Below are 15769 nucleotides of genomic sequence, written 5' to 3' on the forward strand. Positions count from 1 at the left end.
CAGAGAAGGGGCTTTTTGAGTAGGGTTTTGAGGAGCAAGTAGGAGTTCCCCTAAGTTAAGTTCTAACTTAACTTAGCTGGAGTTCCAGCTAAGGATGAGTGACTGCAAACACACCCAGTTAACTACATACCTCCTATGTACCTGACCTTGTCCCTTCTCCCTCGTTTGAATTTCTCTGCAGTGTAAGTCTCAGTTCTCATTTCCAGGTGAAGAAACGGAGATGGGATGAAGAGGACTGACTTGGCTAAGGTTGTATTTTCTGGCTCTTTCTGTCCCTTTCTCTTCTGCTTCCTTAGTTTTTCAACATCTCCAGCCTTTGGTCTTAACCAGGAAAGGAAGGGAGAGCAAGAATCCCATGAGGGAGAAGGCCAGCTCTTAAGCTCCTGCCATGGAACTTAGCACACAATGACACTGTACTAAGTCTTCTTTGACAAAAGCATTCTTTCCACCAGTCCACCAGGCTGAGACGATGTTCTCATTTTAGGGAGGAGGATACTGAGGTTCCAAGTGGTTCCCCAGCTTCATCGGGAATACATCCCTGGAACGAGGCCCCGCTGTGACCGCTTGACTAAGTTTAGTCTGTACGCCGGGGCAGGCAGGAGATGCTGGGCGGGCTGGGATGGGTAAATTCAGACTATGAAGTTTGGTCCTACAGTGTCAGTCCCAGCTCAGAGAGTAAGGAGCACAGCCATGCCAGGGCAGGAATCAACACCATCACGTTGATCCCCGATGCTGCCGACGCCCTGGGGGGCTACCACGGGAGCCATGCCCTATCCCTGGCCCAGGACCTTCCCAGGACCCTCCAAGATGCAATTCAGGCTGGATGTCCCCAGATTCCAGAAGTTGCCGAAACACTTCCAGGACACCCCGACTATGCTGCTGTTGACCAAGAACTTGAAAGACTCACACCCCAGCCGCATCCTGAAGTGTGGATGAAGTCTCAGAGACCTTTACGGGCAGTCCCCACATGCAACCAGTGGTTCTGTGTCTTAGAGACACACTGCTGAACCAGTTGTGACCTCGGCAGCAATATCCTGTCCTCCACTGGGACCGATGAAGGAGCTAGCAGGCTCATCTGTGGCCAGATGGGGTAGGGCTCGGCCAACATGGGATTGTTATAACCCCATCCTGATCACAGATGGGGAAACAGAAGCCCAGAGGGGCCAGCGACTCTCCTGAAAGCACACAGCACCTGCGGAACCCAGAAAGGCCGACCCTGGGAGGGCATGGTTCTTGCCCTTGGCTGGGGATCTGCATGTCAGGTTGGTTCCAGGTTGGAGGCAGTCGAGGGCCAAACGCAGCTAAAGTTGCCAGCAGAAGGTGCCCTGGAGAACTGGGCTACCTAGGATCCTGGGGTAGGGGGAGGATTTGGGGGATCGGGCAAGTGTCAGGCTCCAGGAAGGGCTCTGAACCCACCTTGGTCTCGCCCAGACTGTGTATTTCCAAGTAAACCTCTGTCCTCTCGGACAGAGTAGCCTAGCAACTAGGCCAAGGGCCCTAAAACCACAGGCCCACTCCGCAGTTGTCCTCAAGACCTGGGTGGGGAGCTGTCTAGGGATCCTGAGGGTCCAAGGAATCTGGAAACTGGGCATCCTGTGTGGTCTGGTACCCTGTGCCCTGCACATAAGGAGGGCACGAGTGGCCAGTTTCTCTTTCTGTCTCCATAGGAAACCTCCAGCTTAGCATCTCTCCTGCCCATGAGAGATCCTGCTTTATCCAGGCCCTACTCCCACTGTCTCCAGTGGCGCCAAGCCCACTGTGATTCCTATAGTCCTTGAAGGGCCGGGAGCCTGGGACTCAGCTCCTTGTCCAACCTGGGTGTACCATGCTGGCCCCTGGAGCGCCGGAGCCACCAGGAAGACCGAGTAAAAAGCATTTGGGATATTTCTCTTAGCCTGACCATAATGCTGCCATTTTGGCCCCAAGCCCACAGGTCAGAATGGCAACCTTTTGGGTCAGGAGGGCACTTGCCAATGGCCTTGACTTGAAACTTAATTCCTAACAGATGCTGAGTGCACGTTGTCCCCTGACTCACTCATAGCCTATGAGTCCTCCTTCCAACCGTGTGAGGGGCTGCCATTATTTCCTTTTACAGACAGGGAAACTGAGGCTCACCGGTCACAAGCTGAGGGTAGAGACCTCACAGATCTTGCGGGACTCCAGTCCAGCCTTTAGTTGTTCCTTCTTCCCCAAATCCATTTCTCTTCCTCCCTCTCCTCACCAAGCATCCCTTCAGCTGCCCAGAGACCCACAGAAGTGCCTGCGTCCCCCATACGTATGGGACACAGAGAAACGGGATGAGATGGGAAAGAGAGAAGCAACCCCAGGCTCTGGGAGGTGGCCGTGGCTCCTCACTGCTTGGGCTGGAGTCACCCAAGCGTCTGAGGGGTGGGGTCCGGAGCAAGTGGCTTTCGTGGCCCACATACTTTGTCTTGAGGAAATCCCCGGGAAAGCTGGTTTGAAATTGGGCTCTTTGCTCTCAAGGCAGGTGGTATCCCTGGGCATTAGAGGAGATTTTGGGGAACAGAGTTGACTTTCGGCCTGCCCTGGAGGTATACCTGCTGTGTTTCTGGGGCTCCCTTAACATCTCAGGTTTCTAGCTGCTCCTAAATCTTTCAGGAAAACTGTCCTGCTGCAGGTGACAGCGTCTTCTGTCCCCAAGGAAGGGGCTGGCCCCTGGCCCCTCTGGTTGCCTTCTCCCTGAGGCCCAGAGTTCCTGTGAGTGCCTTGTCCAAAACCCCCATGACTGGGACCCCAGGGTCCAGTGGGCTTTGTCCAAATTACACCCCAGAAAGCTAATAAAACAGCTGAAATATGTGATTTCTTTTTTTTTAAAGATTTTATTTATTTATTTGACAGAGAGAGATCACAAGTAGGCAGAGAGGCAGGCAGAGAGAGAGAGGAGGAAGCAGGCTCCCTGCTGAGCAGAGAGCCCGATGTGGGGCTCGATCCCAGGACCCTGGGATCATGACCTGAGCTGAAAGCAGAGGCTTTAACCCACTGAGCCACCCAGGTGCCCCTGAAATATGTGATTTCTTATGCATCTTTGTGAGAGGTTAGTGTCCACCAAGGGGCATCTGCCGGGGGGGGGGGGCATCTGCCTAGGGGGAGTGGCAGCGGACAGAGGGGGCCCAGAAACCGTGGGATTCCTGTCCTTGGTATGCGACCTGGTGCCCAGTCTGTGGCGGCTCTTATGAGTGCACCGAGTTAAGAATGGTAAGAGTTCTGTACTGAACGTTCTCCTTCCTCACAACACACGGCCTTTGTTCTGATGCACAGAGAGTTTGAGTAATTTGCCTATGGTCACACAGCAAAGTGGGTGGCACTGGAATCTGAATCACGATCAGGGTGACACACAGCTTGTACAGACACTCTCACTCCCTGTGTGTTCTCCCTACAACCCTGACACAGAGTGCCGTTACCACGTTTTACAGATGGGGAAACTGAGGTTCTGCCAGTTGATGCCCCTTGTCCCGCGTGTCATGGCCAGGGAGAAGTGGGCCAGAACATCAACCCAGGCCAGCTTCTCTGGAGCTGACAAATGTCCAATCTGTTGGGACCTGATCAGGGAAAACTCTTCACAAGGCTTTGAAATTGGGGGGGGGGGGGGGGCGGGAAACAGTCGTAGACACAGGGAACTTCAGAATCCTATCCCAGGCTTAGAAATGCCGGGGAAACAGATGACCAGCCAGGGGTTGGATATATGTGAGGTCTCCAGCGTGGACTCGCCCCTACGACCTTACGCACCTCCTTGCCTCCTCTTGGTTTGGTTCTCTTATTCAGTAATGGAAAAGTGTGTTAACAGTGTCTGAGGGCAGAGGCTACGGAAAGTTGACGTCTCGCCACCATTGATCTTGCAAGGATGCCTATTAGGACAGTGCCCCCTTTGCCCCACCTAACCCCCAGGTTATGTCAGGTCCAGCCACTGGTGCCCCTTGCTGACCTGTCCCTACCAGTTCGGATTACTCAGCACTCTGGCTTGCCTTCAGGGCCCGGCCTCTGCAGAGGGCACGGCAGTGTGGCTGTGAAGTGGCCCCGGGCCTTGTCTGGTCGGTCCAAGCCCCGTTACTAAGCACTTACTGTGTGTGCCAAGCTGGTGAGGCAAGAGGCTGTCCTTCCCAACAGCCCCCGTCAGGATCGAAGTGACGGGGCGGGAACCAGTGTGTTTACAAAGCACCTGAAGGCCCAGAGCATCACGGAGCCAGGAGTGGGGGGACATTGGGACCCATAGCTGGGTGATGATGCCACTTCACAGAGGCTGAGATTGAGACTCAGGGGGGACTGAGTCTTCCCAGTGGGTGCTTTCTGGGGTTGGGGAAGGCCTGACCCTCTTCGCCCAGGGGGGACTTGCTGTGTGCGCCCCCCAGCACATCCTTGTGTCTCTCACCTGCGCACACTCCATCACACTTGACACACCCCCTCCATCTATCTCACACAGCTTTCTGTCTTCTCTCTGGCCAGGAAGCTAGATGCAGGCACGAGGGGTGAGGCCAGGGGGCCTGAACCTTGGAGAAGGCTCTGAGGGGAAGACCTGAGTCTTTCTGGGGCACCCCTTGGCCGTCCACCATCTGGGGTCTGGATCTGACGCACCAGCCCTCCCTGACTCCAATTCCCCGCCAACTTGCTCTGGGCCCAGAGCCAAGAGACTGGGTCGCAGAGTAGCTTCAGCTCTGGCTAAGGGCCTCCTTCCACTCTGGGGCAGACAGAGCCAAGCACAGACATGCCCAGAACTGTGAGGTCAAGGCTGGGCTGGGGGAAAGGATAGGGGTTGGGAGCACCCAGCTGAGCCTGGGAAGGTAGTGTCAGAGAAGGGGCTTTTTGAGTAGGGTTTTGAGGAGCAAGTAGGAGTTTCCCTAAGTTAAGTTCTAACTTAACTTAGCTGGAGTTCCAGCTAAGGATGAGTGACTGCAAACACACCCAGTTAACTACATACCTCCTATGTATCTGGCCCTGTCCCTTCTACCTCATTTGAACTTGAAAGTCTCAGTTCTCATTTTCCAGATGAAGAAACGGAGACAGGATGGAGAGGACTGACTTGATTTAGGTTGTATTTTCTGGCTCTTCCTGTCCCTTTCTCCTCTGCTTCCTTTGTTTTTCAACATCTTCAGTCTTTGGTCCTAACCAAGAAGGGAGAGCAAGAATCCCATGAGGGAGAACACCACCACTTAAGGTGCTGCTGTGGAATTTAGCATATAGTTGGTAGCTAATTAAGTCTTTTTTTTTTTTTTTTTTTTCACAAAAGCATTCTTTCCACCAGCCCACCAAGCTGGAAGTCCCTATCTCATCGAAGAGGATACTGAGGTTCAGAGAGGCTTCTAGGGGGAGGGTACCCCTGCTTCTCCAGGAGAAATCCCCCCAGAAGGGCCTTCCCCTGAAAAGCAGCCCAAGACTCCGCCAACTATGGTCCCCGGAGTGTTTATTCTGCACCCAGGGCGGAAGGGACCAGGCAGGCGGGGGCGGACAAAGTCCGGGGGTTATAAAGGCCAGTCCAGCAGCGTCCGGTGTCTCAGTTCAGAGCTCAGCTAGCTCGGCACAGCTGGACAAGGGCACCACACTCCTCACCCATGCTGCCAGTGCTGCTGATGTTCTCATGGCTGCCTTCGGGAGGTGCCCTGTCTCTGGCCCAGGAGCGCCTCCCAGCCTTTCCAGGACCCTCAGACGCACACTCCAGTACGGACATCTCCAGAGCCCAGGAGTTTCGGAAACACTACGAACACCTGCAGACCAGGCTGCGGTTGAACCAAAGCTGGGGTGATTCAAACTCTGACCTCAACCTTACAGCTCCAGTCCGGATACTCACTCCAAAGCGTGAGTGAAATCTAAGAGACCTCTGTCCCCTAGGCAGCTACCATCATCTAACCAGTGGTTCTGAGTCCTAGGGGCCCAGGCCTGCCACCGAGACTCAGTTTCCCCATCTGTGAAACAGACAAGAACAGCTCCCGTTGGGGCTGACGGGAGGCTGGTGGCCTGGTTTATGCCAAGACAAGGTGAGGCTTGGCCAAAGTGAGATGTTACAGATTGCAGATGGGGAAACTGAGGCTCAGAGAAGCCAGGGATGCTTCTGAAATCCCACAGAGACTGGAATGCCCTGAGACAAAGTCCGGCGGCAGGGGGTGTGTGTGTGGGGGGGGGACTTATCCTTGGATGTGAGGGTTGGGGGAGGGCGTACAATCCAGGAGAGTGGGTGCAGGGGAGCCAGCAGAGTGGACAAAAGGGGTGGGGGGAGCAGAGGAGAGCAGCACAGCCCAGGGGTAAATGGAATGTGCCTGTACTTGTTCCAGATCTGACGCAATCCCTTGACACGGCATCGCTCAAGTTGCATGTGGCATGTGCCTTAGAGAGGGAGGAGATATTCTCTCGCCATCCACAGAGGATCTAGGGGGAAGAGAGAGCAGAAGGAGATCTGGGTTATGCTAGAAAGTGGGAGGGGTTAGGGGAGGAGTGTCAGGCCAGAAGGGAGCGTTACTATCGCACCCTAATCCTACTAGAGCTATGAGACTCCAGGTAATCTTCTTCTTGTCCTTTCTGAGCCTAGTGAGTCCAGGGCCCTCAAACCCTAGTCCCCGAAGTATCTCCAACACCTGCACCAGCCTAGGGCCCTGAGAATCCTGGGGATCCAGATATCCTTCATTTTCAGATATGGAAACCAAGACGCACAGCGTTGAAAACAAAGTAGCTAACCCCAGCACTTAGTAGGCCTTCAGTGAAATGTTTTTGACTGCCACAAGAGGCAGAACCAGTGTTTGGATTTTAGTCCCTCTAAATATCATGTAGACATTAATCCTGCAAGCTTTTGTTTGTTTATTTGTTTGTTTGTTTGTTTTTTTCTTTTTAGTTTTATTTATTTGAGAGAGAGAGAGAGAGAGAGAGAGCACAAGCAGGGCTAGGGAGGGGCAGAGGGAGATGGAAAAGCAGTCTTCCAACTGAGCAGGAAGCCTGACATGGGGCTCCATCCGAGGACCCTGGGAGCTAAAGGCAGAGGTTTAGCCGACTGAGCCACCTAGGTGTCCTAATTTCATCAAGTATTTTCTAAATACCTACTGTATGCCAGACATGATGGTAACCAGGCAAACAGAAATCCCTGAGGGGATTCAGGAGGGGAGATGAAATGATACACAATGAAATAAAAGAAAATAAGGCAGTGCCTATTTTAGGCAGGCTGGGGGGATATGTAGCCTGCCATGCTGACAGTCAGGGGAATAGTGTGCTTGGAGGAGGAAGCAGCTTGTGCAAAGGCCCTGAGGTGGGATGCTGCCTGGCGCGTGGGAGGAAATGGGCACTCCGCGCCTGGCGCACAGTAGGCCCGTGGTTGACTGGCTTTCCTCTCTTCCTCAGTGCGACTGGGACCGGGCGGCCACCTGCACCTGCGCATCGCCCTGGCGGACCTGACCGAGGGGCTCCCCGCAACCTCCCGCCTGCATCAGGCGCTGCTCAGGCTGTCGCCGATGGAGCCCAGCTCGTGGGACGTGACTCGGCCGCTGCAACGTCAGCTCAGCCTTGGAGGTTCCAGGGCCTCCGCACTACACCTACGACTGCTGCCTCGGTTGAACCGGTTGCGAGCAACGTTACCTTCCGCACGTCCCCAGCTTGAGCTGCATTGGCGGCCAAGCGCGGCCAGGGGGCGCCGCGACGCGCATGCGCACGCCGGAGACGGTTGCCCCCTCGGGGAGGGACGCTGTTGCCGCCTGCAAAGCCTGCGCGCGTCGCTCGAGGACTTGGGTTGGGCCAACTGGGTGGTGGCGCCTCGCGAGCTAGACGTGCGCATGTGTATTGGCGCGTGCCCAAGCCAGTTCCGGTCGGCTAACACGCACGCGCAGATGCAGGCGCGCCTGCACGGCCTGAATCCCGACGCCGCGCCTGCGCCATGCTGCGTGCCCGCCAGCTATGAGCCGGTGGTGCTCCTGCACCAAGACAGCGACGGTCGCGTGTCGCTTACGCCCTTCGACGATCTCGTAGCCAAGGACTGCCACTGTGTATGAGCGGTGCTGGTCTTTTACTTACGGCTCGTGAGCAATGGAAGCGACCTCAGAGATCCTTGTCTGTCGAATGGGCTTGTGGGACCTGAGATACCCGATTTCCCACCTCTGCTGTCAACCCCCCCTTCCCACACCTCTGTATTTATAAGTTTGTATTTATTATTAATTTATTGGGATGCTCTCTGTGGGGACTGGAGGGCTGGGGAGGGCTAGTCTGACGGTGTGCACTTATTTAAAACTGTGGTAATAAAAGTGAAGGTGTTTGACCTGAACCCCGTGGTGTCCAGGATGGAGCTGGTGACCTTGGGAGGAATCTTCCCCTCCCTGGCCTCAGTTCTTAGAGCCCTATTGGGGGCTCGATTCCAGGACCCTGAGACTATGACCCAAGCTGAAGGTAGAGCTTAATCCACTGAGCCACCTAGGCGTTCTTCCCTGGCCTCAGTTCTTACAGGGCACCTGTCTCTTACTGTCCTTCTGCCTCTCTGCATTGGAGTCACCTTTCCAAACACAGGCAGCCCGAGTCATGTCCATCTGCAGCCAAGTGTATCGTGTGTGATGTTGCCTCCAACCCAGAAGAGTCCCATCACTTCTATTTGGAGCATCTCCCTCCATGTTAATGGTACCTCTATTCTTTCATTTAAAAAGAGCAAGGGTGGTGTGGGGGGCACCGCCTGTGCAGCTAGGACAGCTGGGAGTTATGGGGCTCTGCCTGTGCTTGGTTTGCACCAGTCCACAAGCGACAGCATGGCAGCCATCCCCTCTAGCTGCTCACTGGTCACCACCCATGGTCATTACCAGCGCTATCTGTGATCCATTTTCAGCAACAGCTCACGCGGAAGTGCAGAGTACCCTGGGGAAGCCATCCCTCAGCACCCTGGTCTCCCCAGAGCTGACCCGGGTCACTGGTGGGCGAGCTTCTTTTTCAGGAAGTCCTCTCTCCCATACATGGCTTCAGTGTTAGAGTCCCCAGAACTCTCAGGATCTCTCCAGGCCTCCAGAAACAGAATCACCTGTGACTTGGTTCTGGAAGCCATGAGGAAGCAGCTCCATGGCCAGCCTGGCAAAGCCAACTCCCCACCCCAGTCCTGTGGCCACCCCGAGCCACCAGGCCTCAGGCAGCGCTGGGCTCATCAGAGCCCTTCCCCTCTCTTCACCTCCCCTCCCCCAGACAAGGCCGGCTGCAGCAAGCAGAAGCAGTTTTTTTTTCTTCTTCTTTTTTTTAATATCAAAACAGCAAAACACCAAAAAGGAAGTTGAGAGAACCCCACTCTTCACTATCCAAGACACATGCATGCTCTCCTGACACCCCATAACTGGGTGCCCTGCACCAAGTGGAAAAGTAACTCCAAGCAGTCAGTTAAAAAAGAAAAAAAAAAAAGGGAGGAAATAGATATGTTGTGAAGAACATTTTCATGCACATGGCATCTCCCATTTTATCTAGTCTTTCTACTTAGGATCTTGGAATCCCCGAGATGTGCCAGGTCCGCCCCCTCCCCACAGCCACCTGCCTGTCCACCCTGAGAATCTCCGAAGGGAAAGGTTATGGGGCCTGGGGGACCTGCTTGCAGCAGTGAGTGAGGTGTGTAGCCTGTGAATGCTGCCACCCAGAGGCAGACCTGAATGTAAGTACCCCTGAATGTATTTAGCAAATGACAGCTTTGTGCCAGACCTTGACTGGGCCACTCAGGACACAGGAGGAACAAGACAGGCAAAAGCATTCCATCTGAGCCAGTTGAGTGAGGAAGACAAGTGAGTACAAAGAGAAATACTAAGAAGGTGGTGGATTGTGGTAGGAATTGTGCTGAGGAGTCAACCTGGGGAATGCATTAATGAGTGAAGAGGTGCTGTAGATGGGGGGGGGGGGTCATCTGACCCGAGACCTGGAGGAAGAACAGGACTCGGGGGACAGGTGGGGAATGGGCATTTGTGGAAGTCAGAACAGCAGGTGCAAAGGCCCTGGGGTGGAAATGAGCTCAGTGTTCAGAGGCAAAACTGTTGAAGATGGGGCCAGTGGGGTGGGGGGGGGCCAGAATCCACCGGTGGTGGTGAGGGGTGTGGGTGTGTTTGAAGAGCCAAGGGTAGATGTGAAGGGTTGGGAGCTGGGGAGGGCTGGGATCTGATTTACCCTGGAGGTGAAGAAGGCAAATGATCAGGGACAATAGTGGACATTAGAACAGTGTCTAGGGTGGGGACGCAGGGGTTCAAGGAAACTAAAGACCCTTACAGGTTCCCTCTCCCACCTCAGATCATTCCCAAGTTCTGGGGAACCCAAGAAAGGCTCAAAATTAAGCTCAATTCCAGGGTCCCCCAAAGCTAACAGATGCCCTGTAAGCATCTCCCCAAATATCAGCTGTTGCCTTTGCTGAACATTGTAATACCTGTGTGCATATTCGTATCTCTAGTTGCAATTTACCAAGCTGGTCCCCCTGCCCAGTATTCGTGTCCTCTCCACTTCTCAAACACTTACACATCCTTCAAAACCCACTCCATGTTTCCTTCTTATGCACAGCCGTTTCCAAACTCTTTCGTTTGTCTCCCTCTGGAGCCCTTGGCCCCATCCCTCCCTCCAGCCCAGGCTTAACCTTTCAGGACCGAGGGTGTCTGTGTCCAGCTGTCTCGCCTATACTGGAGGATTGACAGGAGCCAGGCTGGGAGCCCCTGACAGGAAACCCAGCTGAGGCACGAGTTTGGAAAAAAGTCCTGAAATACACAGAGCTCTGGGAGTGATTAACTCTGCCTGAGGAGGAACCGAGAAAGGCCTCAGTAGAGTAGCATTGAACCTGGCCTTGAAGGATGAGTTAAGACATCTCAGCTTATTAAGCTAAAGCAGCTACAGCGACTAGTTGCCTTGTTGTACAGATGGGGAAACTAAGGGCCTGTTAGTGGCAGAGTCCAGACTTGGACCCATGCCTTCTGACACTCAGACCAGGGTTCTGCATCTGTATTAAGATGTTTAAGAGTGAGGGGCGCCTGGGTGGCTCAGTGGGTTCAGGTCATGATCTCAGGGTCCTGGGATCGAATCCCGCATCGGGCTCTCTGCTCAGCAGGGAGCCTGCTTCTCTCTCTCTCTCTCTCTCTCTGCCTGCCTCTCTATCTACCTGTGATCTCTCTGTCAAATAAATAAAATCTTTAAAAAAAATAAAATATGTTTAAGAGTGAGAAAAAAATGGAAGGAGATGGCATTCTGGGCAAAAGGAATGGCATGGGCAAATGGAAATTTCAGGAGTGAGGTGGGCTGGGTGGTGAGGAGGCCTAGACCAGAAGAACAGAAGAGGGTAGTGATAGTGAGGTGAGTAGGGCAGAATTACGCAGGCCTCAACCACCAGGCTGAAGTCCTGGGGGAGGATAATGGGGAGCCACGGAGGGTGTGTGAGCAGGGGAAGGGCACAGTCCCATGCATAAGTTATAATGATCCCTTGGGCTGGTGTGGGCTGCCCTGGGAGCTGAGCCGGAGTACCAAATGGCTGGGAACAGGGCCTGAAAGGGACAGAGGGGACGGACCAAGAGTGGGGAACAATTCGGGAATCTCTCAGAGAATCTGGTTTGGGGAGCTTAGGGAATCCCCACCTCAAAGAACCCACTTGCCCTGAGCCAGCAGCTTTGTGAGCCCTACGGCATTTATTAAGCTCAGTCTGCACACCAAGGGTGATGACAGAGTTCACGAACTGACCCCTCCTGTCGCCATACCGGAGCCTCTCCTCTTCCCCTTCCAGCAGCTTAGGGAGCTGAGAAGCAGAGCAGGGGCTGGAGAGGGAGCTGAAGAACCTCCCTGGGGCCTCAGCGAACGGTCCTTCCCTGTCCCCATTCCTCAGGTGGGAAGACTGAGGCCAGGGAAGAGTCAGAATGCCCCGAAGTCACATAGAAGGCAGCAGGCTGGAGTTCAGGGCATCAGAGGCTTAGCGCCCAGGGATCACATACTCCTCCTCATCCAGCGGGGTCTTGCGCAATGACTGCAGGTTGCAGTAGACAGGCTGGGAGGCATGGTCCGGGCCCTCGTAGTTCATGTAGAAGTCGCTATCCTCTGATGGATGAGCCCTGGGGAGACGGATAGACAGGAGGAGTGGGGCTCTTAGGGGTAGGTACGTCAGCTTTGAGAGGCAAAGAAAGCTCTGGGCGCCTGAGTCCCCTCCTAGTATTTACATAGGAGGAAACTGAGGCACACGGCAGTATTCTCCCAGCCTCCCAACTTTGTCTGAGGAGAAGAGGTGGGGGCCAGGGATTCAGTCCCTTCTGGTTGTCTCCCCTTCCCCCCTACCCCCCATCACGAATGGAATCCATGGAAGATTCCATGGATTCAGCATTGTAATGCTCTGGTCCGAGGACCTCAAGCCCATGGTCAAATTGTTTCCTTCCTTAAAGTTGAGATAGTTGCTCACTTTTTACATTGAAGTCTAGATTTTTTTCTTTTTTTAATCTTAACTCTAATTTTTCAGTTTCCTTTTCAAAAATCAGAAGCTCTGGTCACACCAAAGACATGGACACAGTGGCTAGGGCCAAACCAGTGCCCTTTCAGCTGGGAGTTGTTTTCATTAGATTCTCTGAAACAAGACACTTTGTCACCTCAATACAAAAACAAATTGGAGTCTTAGTTTCTGAATCCATAGAACTGGTGTAGGAGAAGATAGCTTCTTAGTGATGTCTAACTGTATATGGCAGAGAAGAACATCCTCTTAACCCCTCCACACCCCCCCCAAAAAAAAACTCTCCTGCTTCTAGAACATTTTAACTCTATTCTCTGTTGGGTAGCTGATACCCATCAACTACTCATCTTTTAAGAAAAAAACCAACCCAAACACATAAAAGCTTGTCCACAGATAAGAATAGAAATCAAACTCATATTTGCCTCACATTTGCTATGATCTTGGGCCAGTCACTCCCCTGCCTCCCAGAGCCTCCATTGATACAAGTAGGGTGAGAATGACAGATCCCGTTCTAAACAATGCCTTTGGTGGAGACTGATCCTGAGGCTTTGGTGACATTGAGGCAGAAGTGAGCATCACAGCCCAAGACACCTTAGGGAGATGAGTGTATAGGACTCCCTCCTCCAGGCCACTTCTACCTTTGAGCTCTATTTGCATCTGCTTTGCATATCCTCTCTTTTCTCACCCACAGCTTCCCACCAGCCTCCCCACTTTGTGGATTCCCCTACTCACACCCATCCATGACTCTGTTCCATTCCTGCCTGGATTCTCCCAGGCCCCTCTAGCCTCAGCTCTCAGGTCTTGCCTTCTCAAACTGATTCACAGAAGAGTCTCCATTCTCTCCCACCTCCAGGCTTTCACCCCTGTGGGGGCTGCCTCCTGCAGCAACTCCTTTCATTCCCTCACCCAACCTGGAAAAGCTGAACCCATCCAGCTAAGTCCAGCCAAGTCTGGAGGTATCAGGGCTTTGTGGGGGAGAGAAGGACACAGCTTTCTGAGCCTCTCTAGTGTCAAAGGGATATGTGGAAAGGGGAGCTGTCCCCATTTTACAGAGACTGAAAGAGAGGCTCAGAGATAGCCCTGGGTCACACAGAATCTAAGCCCAGGCCACCGACTACTTCTGCAAAGCCCCTACTCTGCCTAGAACACTTGCTTCCTCTCTCCCCATCCTTGGCCACCAGAAACTCAAGTTTGCAGGTCACGAAGGAGGAAACTTGTCTCATATACAAGAACTCGCTTAATTCTTATCCCAACTCTATTAGGTGGGGGCTGTTATTATCCCCATTTTACAGATGAGAAAACGGAGGCACTGAGGTAAATCGACTGGCTTACAAGAGGTGGCACCAGGATTTGAACCCCGGCCATCTGGTTCCAGAGTCTTACAGACAGATCTGAATCACTCACCCATGTTCGGCCCACTGGTGCCCAGCAGCTGGCTGGCCCACGAACACATTCTCATAGTCGGGGGTGCAGGGTCTGGGCACGGCTGCTGCTGGGGGCTTAGGGCTGAGGCCCCGGCTACTGTATCTCGGCTGCTTGCCAGAGCCAGACCGAGAACCATCCTGAGCAGCCCTTGTTTTGTTCACGTCCCGTTTACTGATCCTCCCACGGCCCCAGAGTCTCCAGGCCAGCACTAGGCCAGCAATGGCGAGCCCCAGGAGCAGGCTCCCACTGGCCACCAGTGCCCCGATGACCGATAAGGATAGGCCAGGGGGGCAGCCAGCCTCCAGGAAGGAGGAGACATTGTGCCAGCCATCAGTAGCTGTGTCCCAGCACTGGAGAGGTAGCCAGCCAGAGCAGTTGTCCTGTCGGATCTGGTGCCAGGATACTAGGACACAGCTGCAGTCAGCCTTCAGGTCAAGCGTACAGCGCAGGGCCAGCTCCCCATCCACGCGTTCCAGTGGGTTGTTCGTCACATCGAGGACACTCAGGTTTCCCAGCAGTTTAAAGAAGAGCGGTGGTAGCTCTCGAAGACCATTCCCAGACAGGATAAGGTGGAGCAGGCTCCTGGCCTGCAGAGACTGGTTCTGGGGCAGTCTGAGGCCTTGGCCACTGAAATTCAGGCATGTGTCTTTGAACTCTGTGTTCCAGTCCATGTTCCCAGACGACACGTTGCAGGAAAATGCTTGGCTGCCTGGATTCTGCAGGAGCAGTGGCAACAACAGCATCCACGCCAGGGAGCCCCCCATTCAAGCAACCTAGGCAGAGACACCAGAATCAAGGCCCGGACCTTAGCCTGTGGTCACCTCACCCTCACCGCCTGTGTTTTATTATTATTCTTATTGTTATTACTATCATCTCAGAGTGGCCCAGGCTGTTTCTGAAATGGTAAAACGCGGGCCCTCGCTTGGCGCCCCTCTGGTTGGCTCTAGCCTCTGGCCTCAGTCGCCCCCTCTGGGGAATGGGTACGTAATCCCGGTGCCTGATGGTGCTGGAAAGCAGGAAAACCCGGTCCAGTCAGCCCCTCCCCTTCTCCCATTGGAATCCCTTCTGGTTAAGTCTCCCCTTCCCCCCCACCCCCCATCACGAATATTTCAGGTGCCCTCATTGGTCAAGACGGGACCATATGCAAAATAAGAGGTTGCCCCGGAAACGGCCTGCAGGGGGCCGCGCTAATTGTTTCACAGAAAACTGCGGGGTGCTGGGAGTCTCGGGCTGGGGTTGGACGGGGCTGCCGTAAGGAAGCCCCTCCAGTCTGGCTTGAGGTCCCTTCCCGGACCCAAGTTCTAGCGCGTTCGTTCTGGTCCCACTGCCACGCTCTTGCCTCGGCGGTGCTGGAAGGATCTGGGGCGGGAGGGGCTGCGTGGTGGCTCACCTGGACGTGGGGGCCGAAGTGGTCGGCACCCTCCGCGGATCCGCAGTGGTCCGGGGTTCTCCTCAGGATCTGCACCCAGCGACTCAGGGAAGAGGAACTGGTGTCCGGGTGCAATGCTGAGGGGAAGAATGAAGACACTGAGACCCGCCCCCCTGCAAGGCCTGAGGCCCAGGATTCTCACGGGAGGGGGAGGGGCGACCTGCTTCTCTTTTGCTGGAACCCAGTGACTAAATGTCCCCCATTAATACCCCAACCAACCGACTGCTACCTCATCAACTCGCTTCCTGGTGTCAGCTCAGTTGACGCCCAGCCCGTACATTCTGTGTTCATTCTACAATCACCCAGGCTGACTTCCAAAAGGCCTCTGTACGGCCAGGTTCTGCGGGAGCACCCAGTCCTCCAAGCGGACAGAGCTAGACACACACCAGACACACCCTGTCCAGTGGTGTCAATCAGGTCCGAGAGAGGGACAGAGTCCTGGAAGGCTTCCTGGAGGAGGAAGCATTAGAATTGGGGCATCAACACGTGAGTGGGGTTTGCTGAGGATTCCTAAAACC

General features: G+C 54.2%; 2 protein-coding genes and 1 pseudogene across 2 annotated transcripts; 2 read left to right on the forward strand and 1 right to left on the reverse strand.

Annotated features, from left to right (window-relative positions):
• The first annotated feature begins 5488 nt into the window (after nt 1–5488).
• On the forward strand, nt 5489–8248 carry GDF15 (growth differentiation factor 15). The gene is made up of 2 exons (XM_059387795.1): nt 5489–5808; nt 7336–8248. Exons 1-2 carry the CDS (start codon nt 5565–5567, stop codon nt 7977–7979), a joined length of 888 nt encoding a protein of 295 aa, XP_059243778.1. The 5' UTR covers nt 5489–5564; the 3' UTR covers nt 7980–8248.
• Nucleotides 8249–8720: 472 nt separating this feature from the next.
• Nucleotides 8721–9012, forward strand: LOC132010401 (pancreatic progenitor cell differentiation and proliferation factor-like; annotated as a pseudogene).
• A 2563-nt stretch (nt 9013–11575) lies between these two features.
• LRRC25 (leucine rich repeat containing 25) lies at nt 11576–15320 on the reverse strand. The gene is made up of 3 exons (XM_059389438.1): nt 15213–15320; nt 13802–14595; nt 11576–12011 (listed from the first exon to the last, which is right to left on the reverse strand). Exons 2-3 carry the CDS (start codon nt 14584–14586, stop codon nt 11873–11875), a joined length of 924 nt encoding a protein of 307 aa, XP_059245421.1. The 5' UTR covers nt 14587–14595; nt 15213–15320; the 3' UTR covers nt 11576–11872.
• Nucleotides 15321–15769: the final 449 nt, after the last annotated feature.

Source organism: Mustela nigripes, chromosome 2 (assembly GCF_022355385.1).
Source record: "Mustela nigripes isolate SB6536 chromosome 2, MUSNIG.SB6536, whole genome shotgun sequence".
NCBI lineage: Eukaryota > Metazoa > Chordata > Mammalia > Carnivora > Mustelidae > Mustela > Mustela nigripes.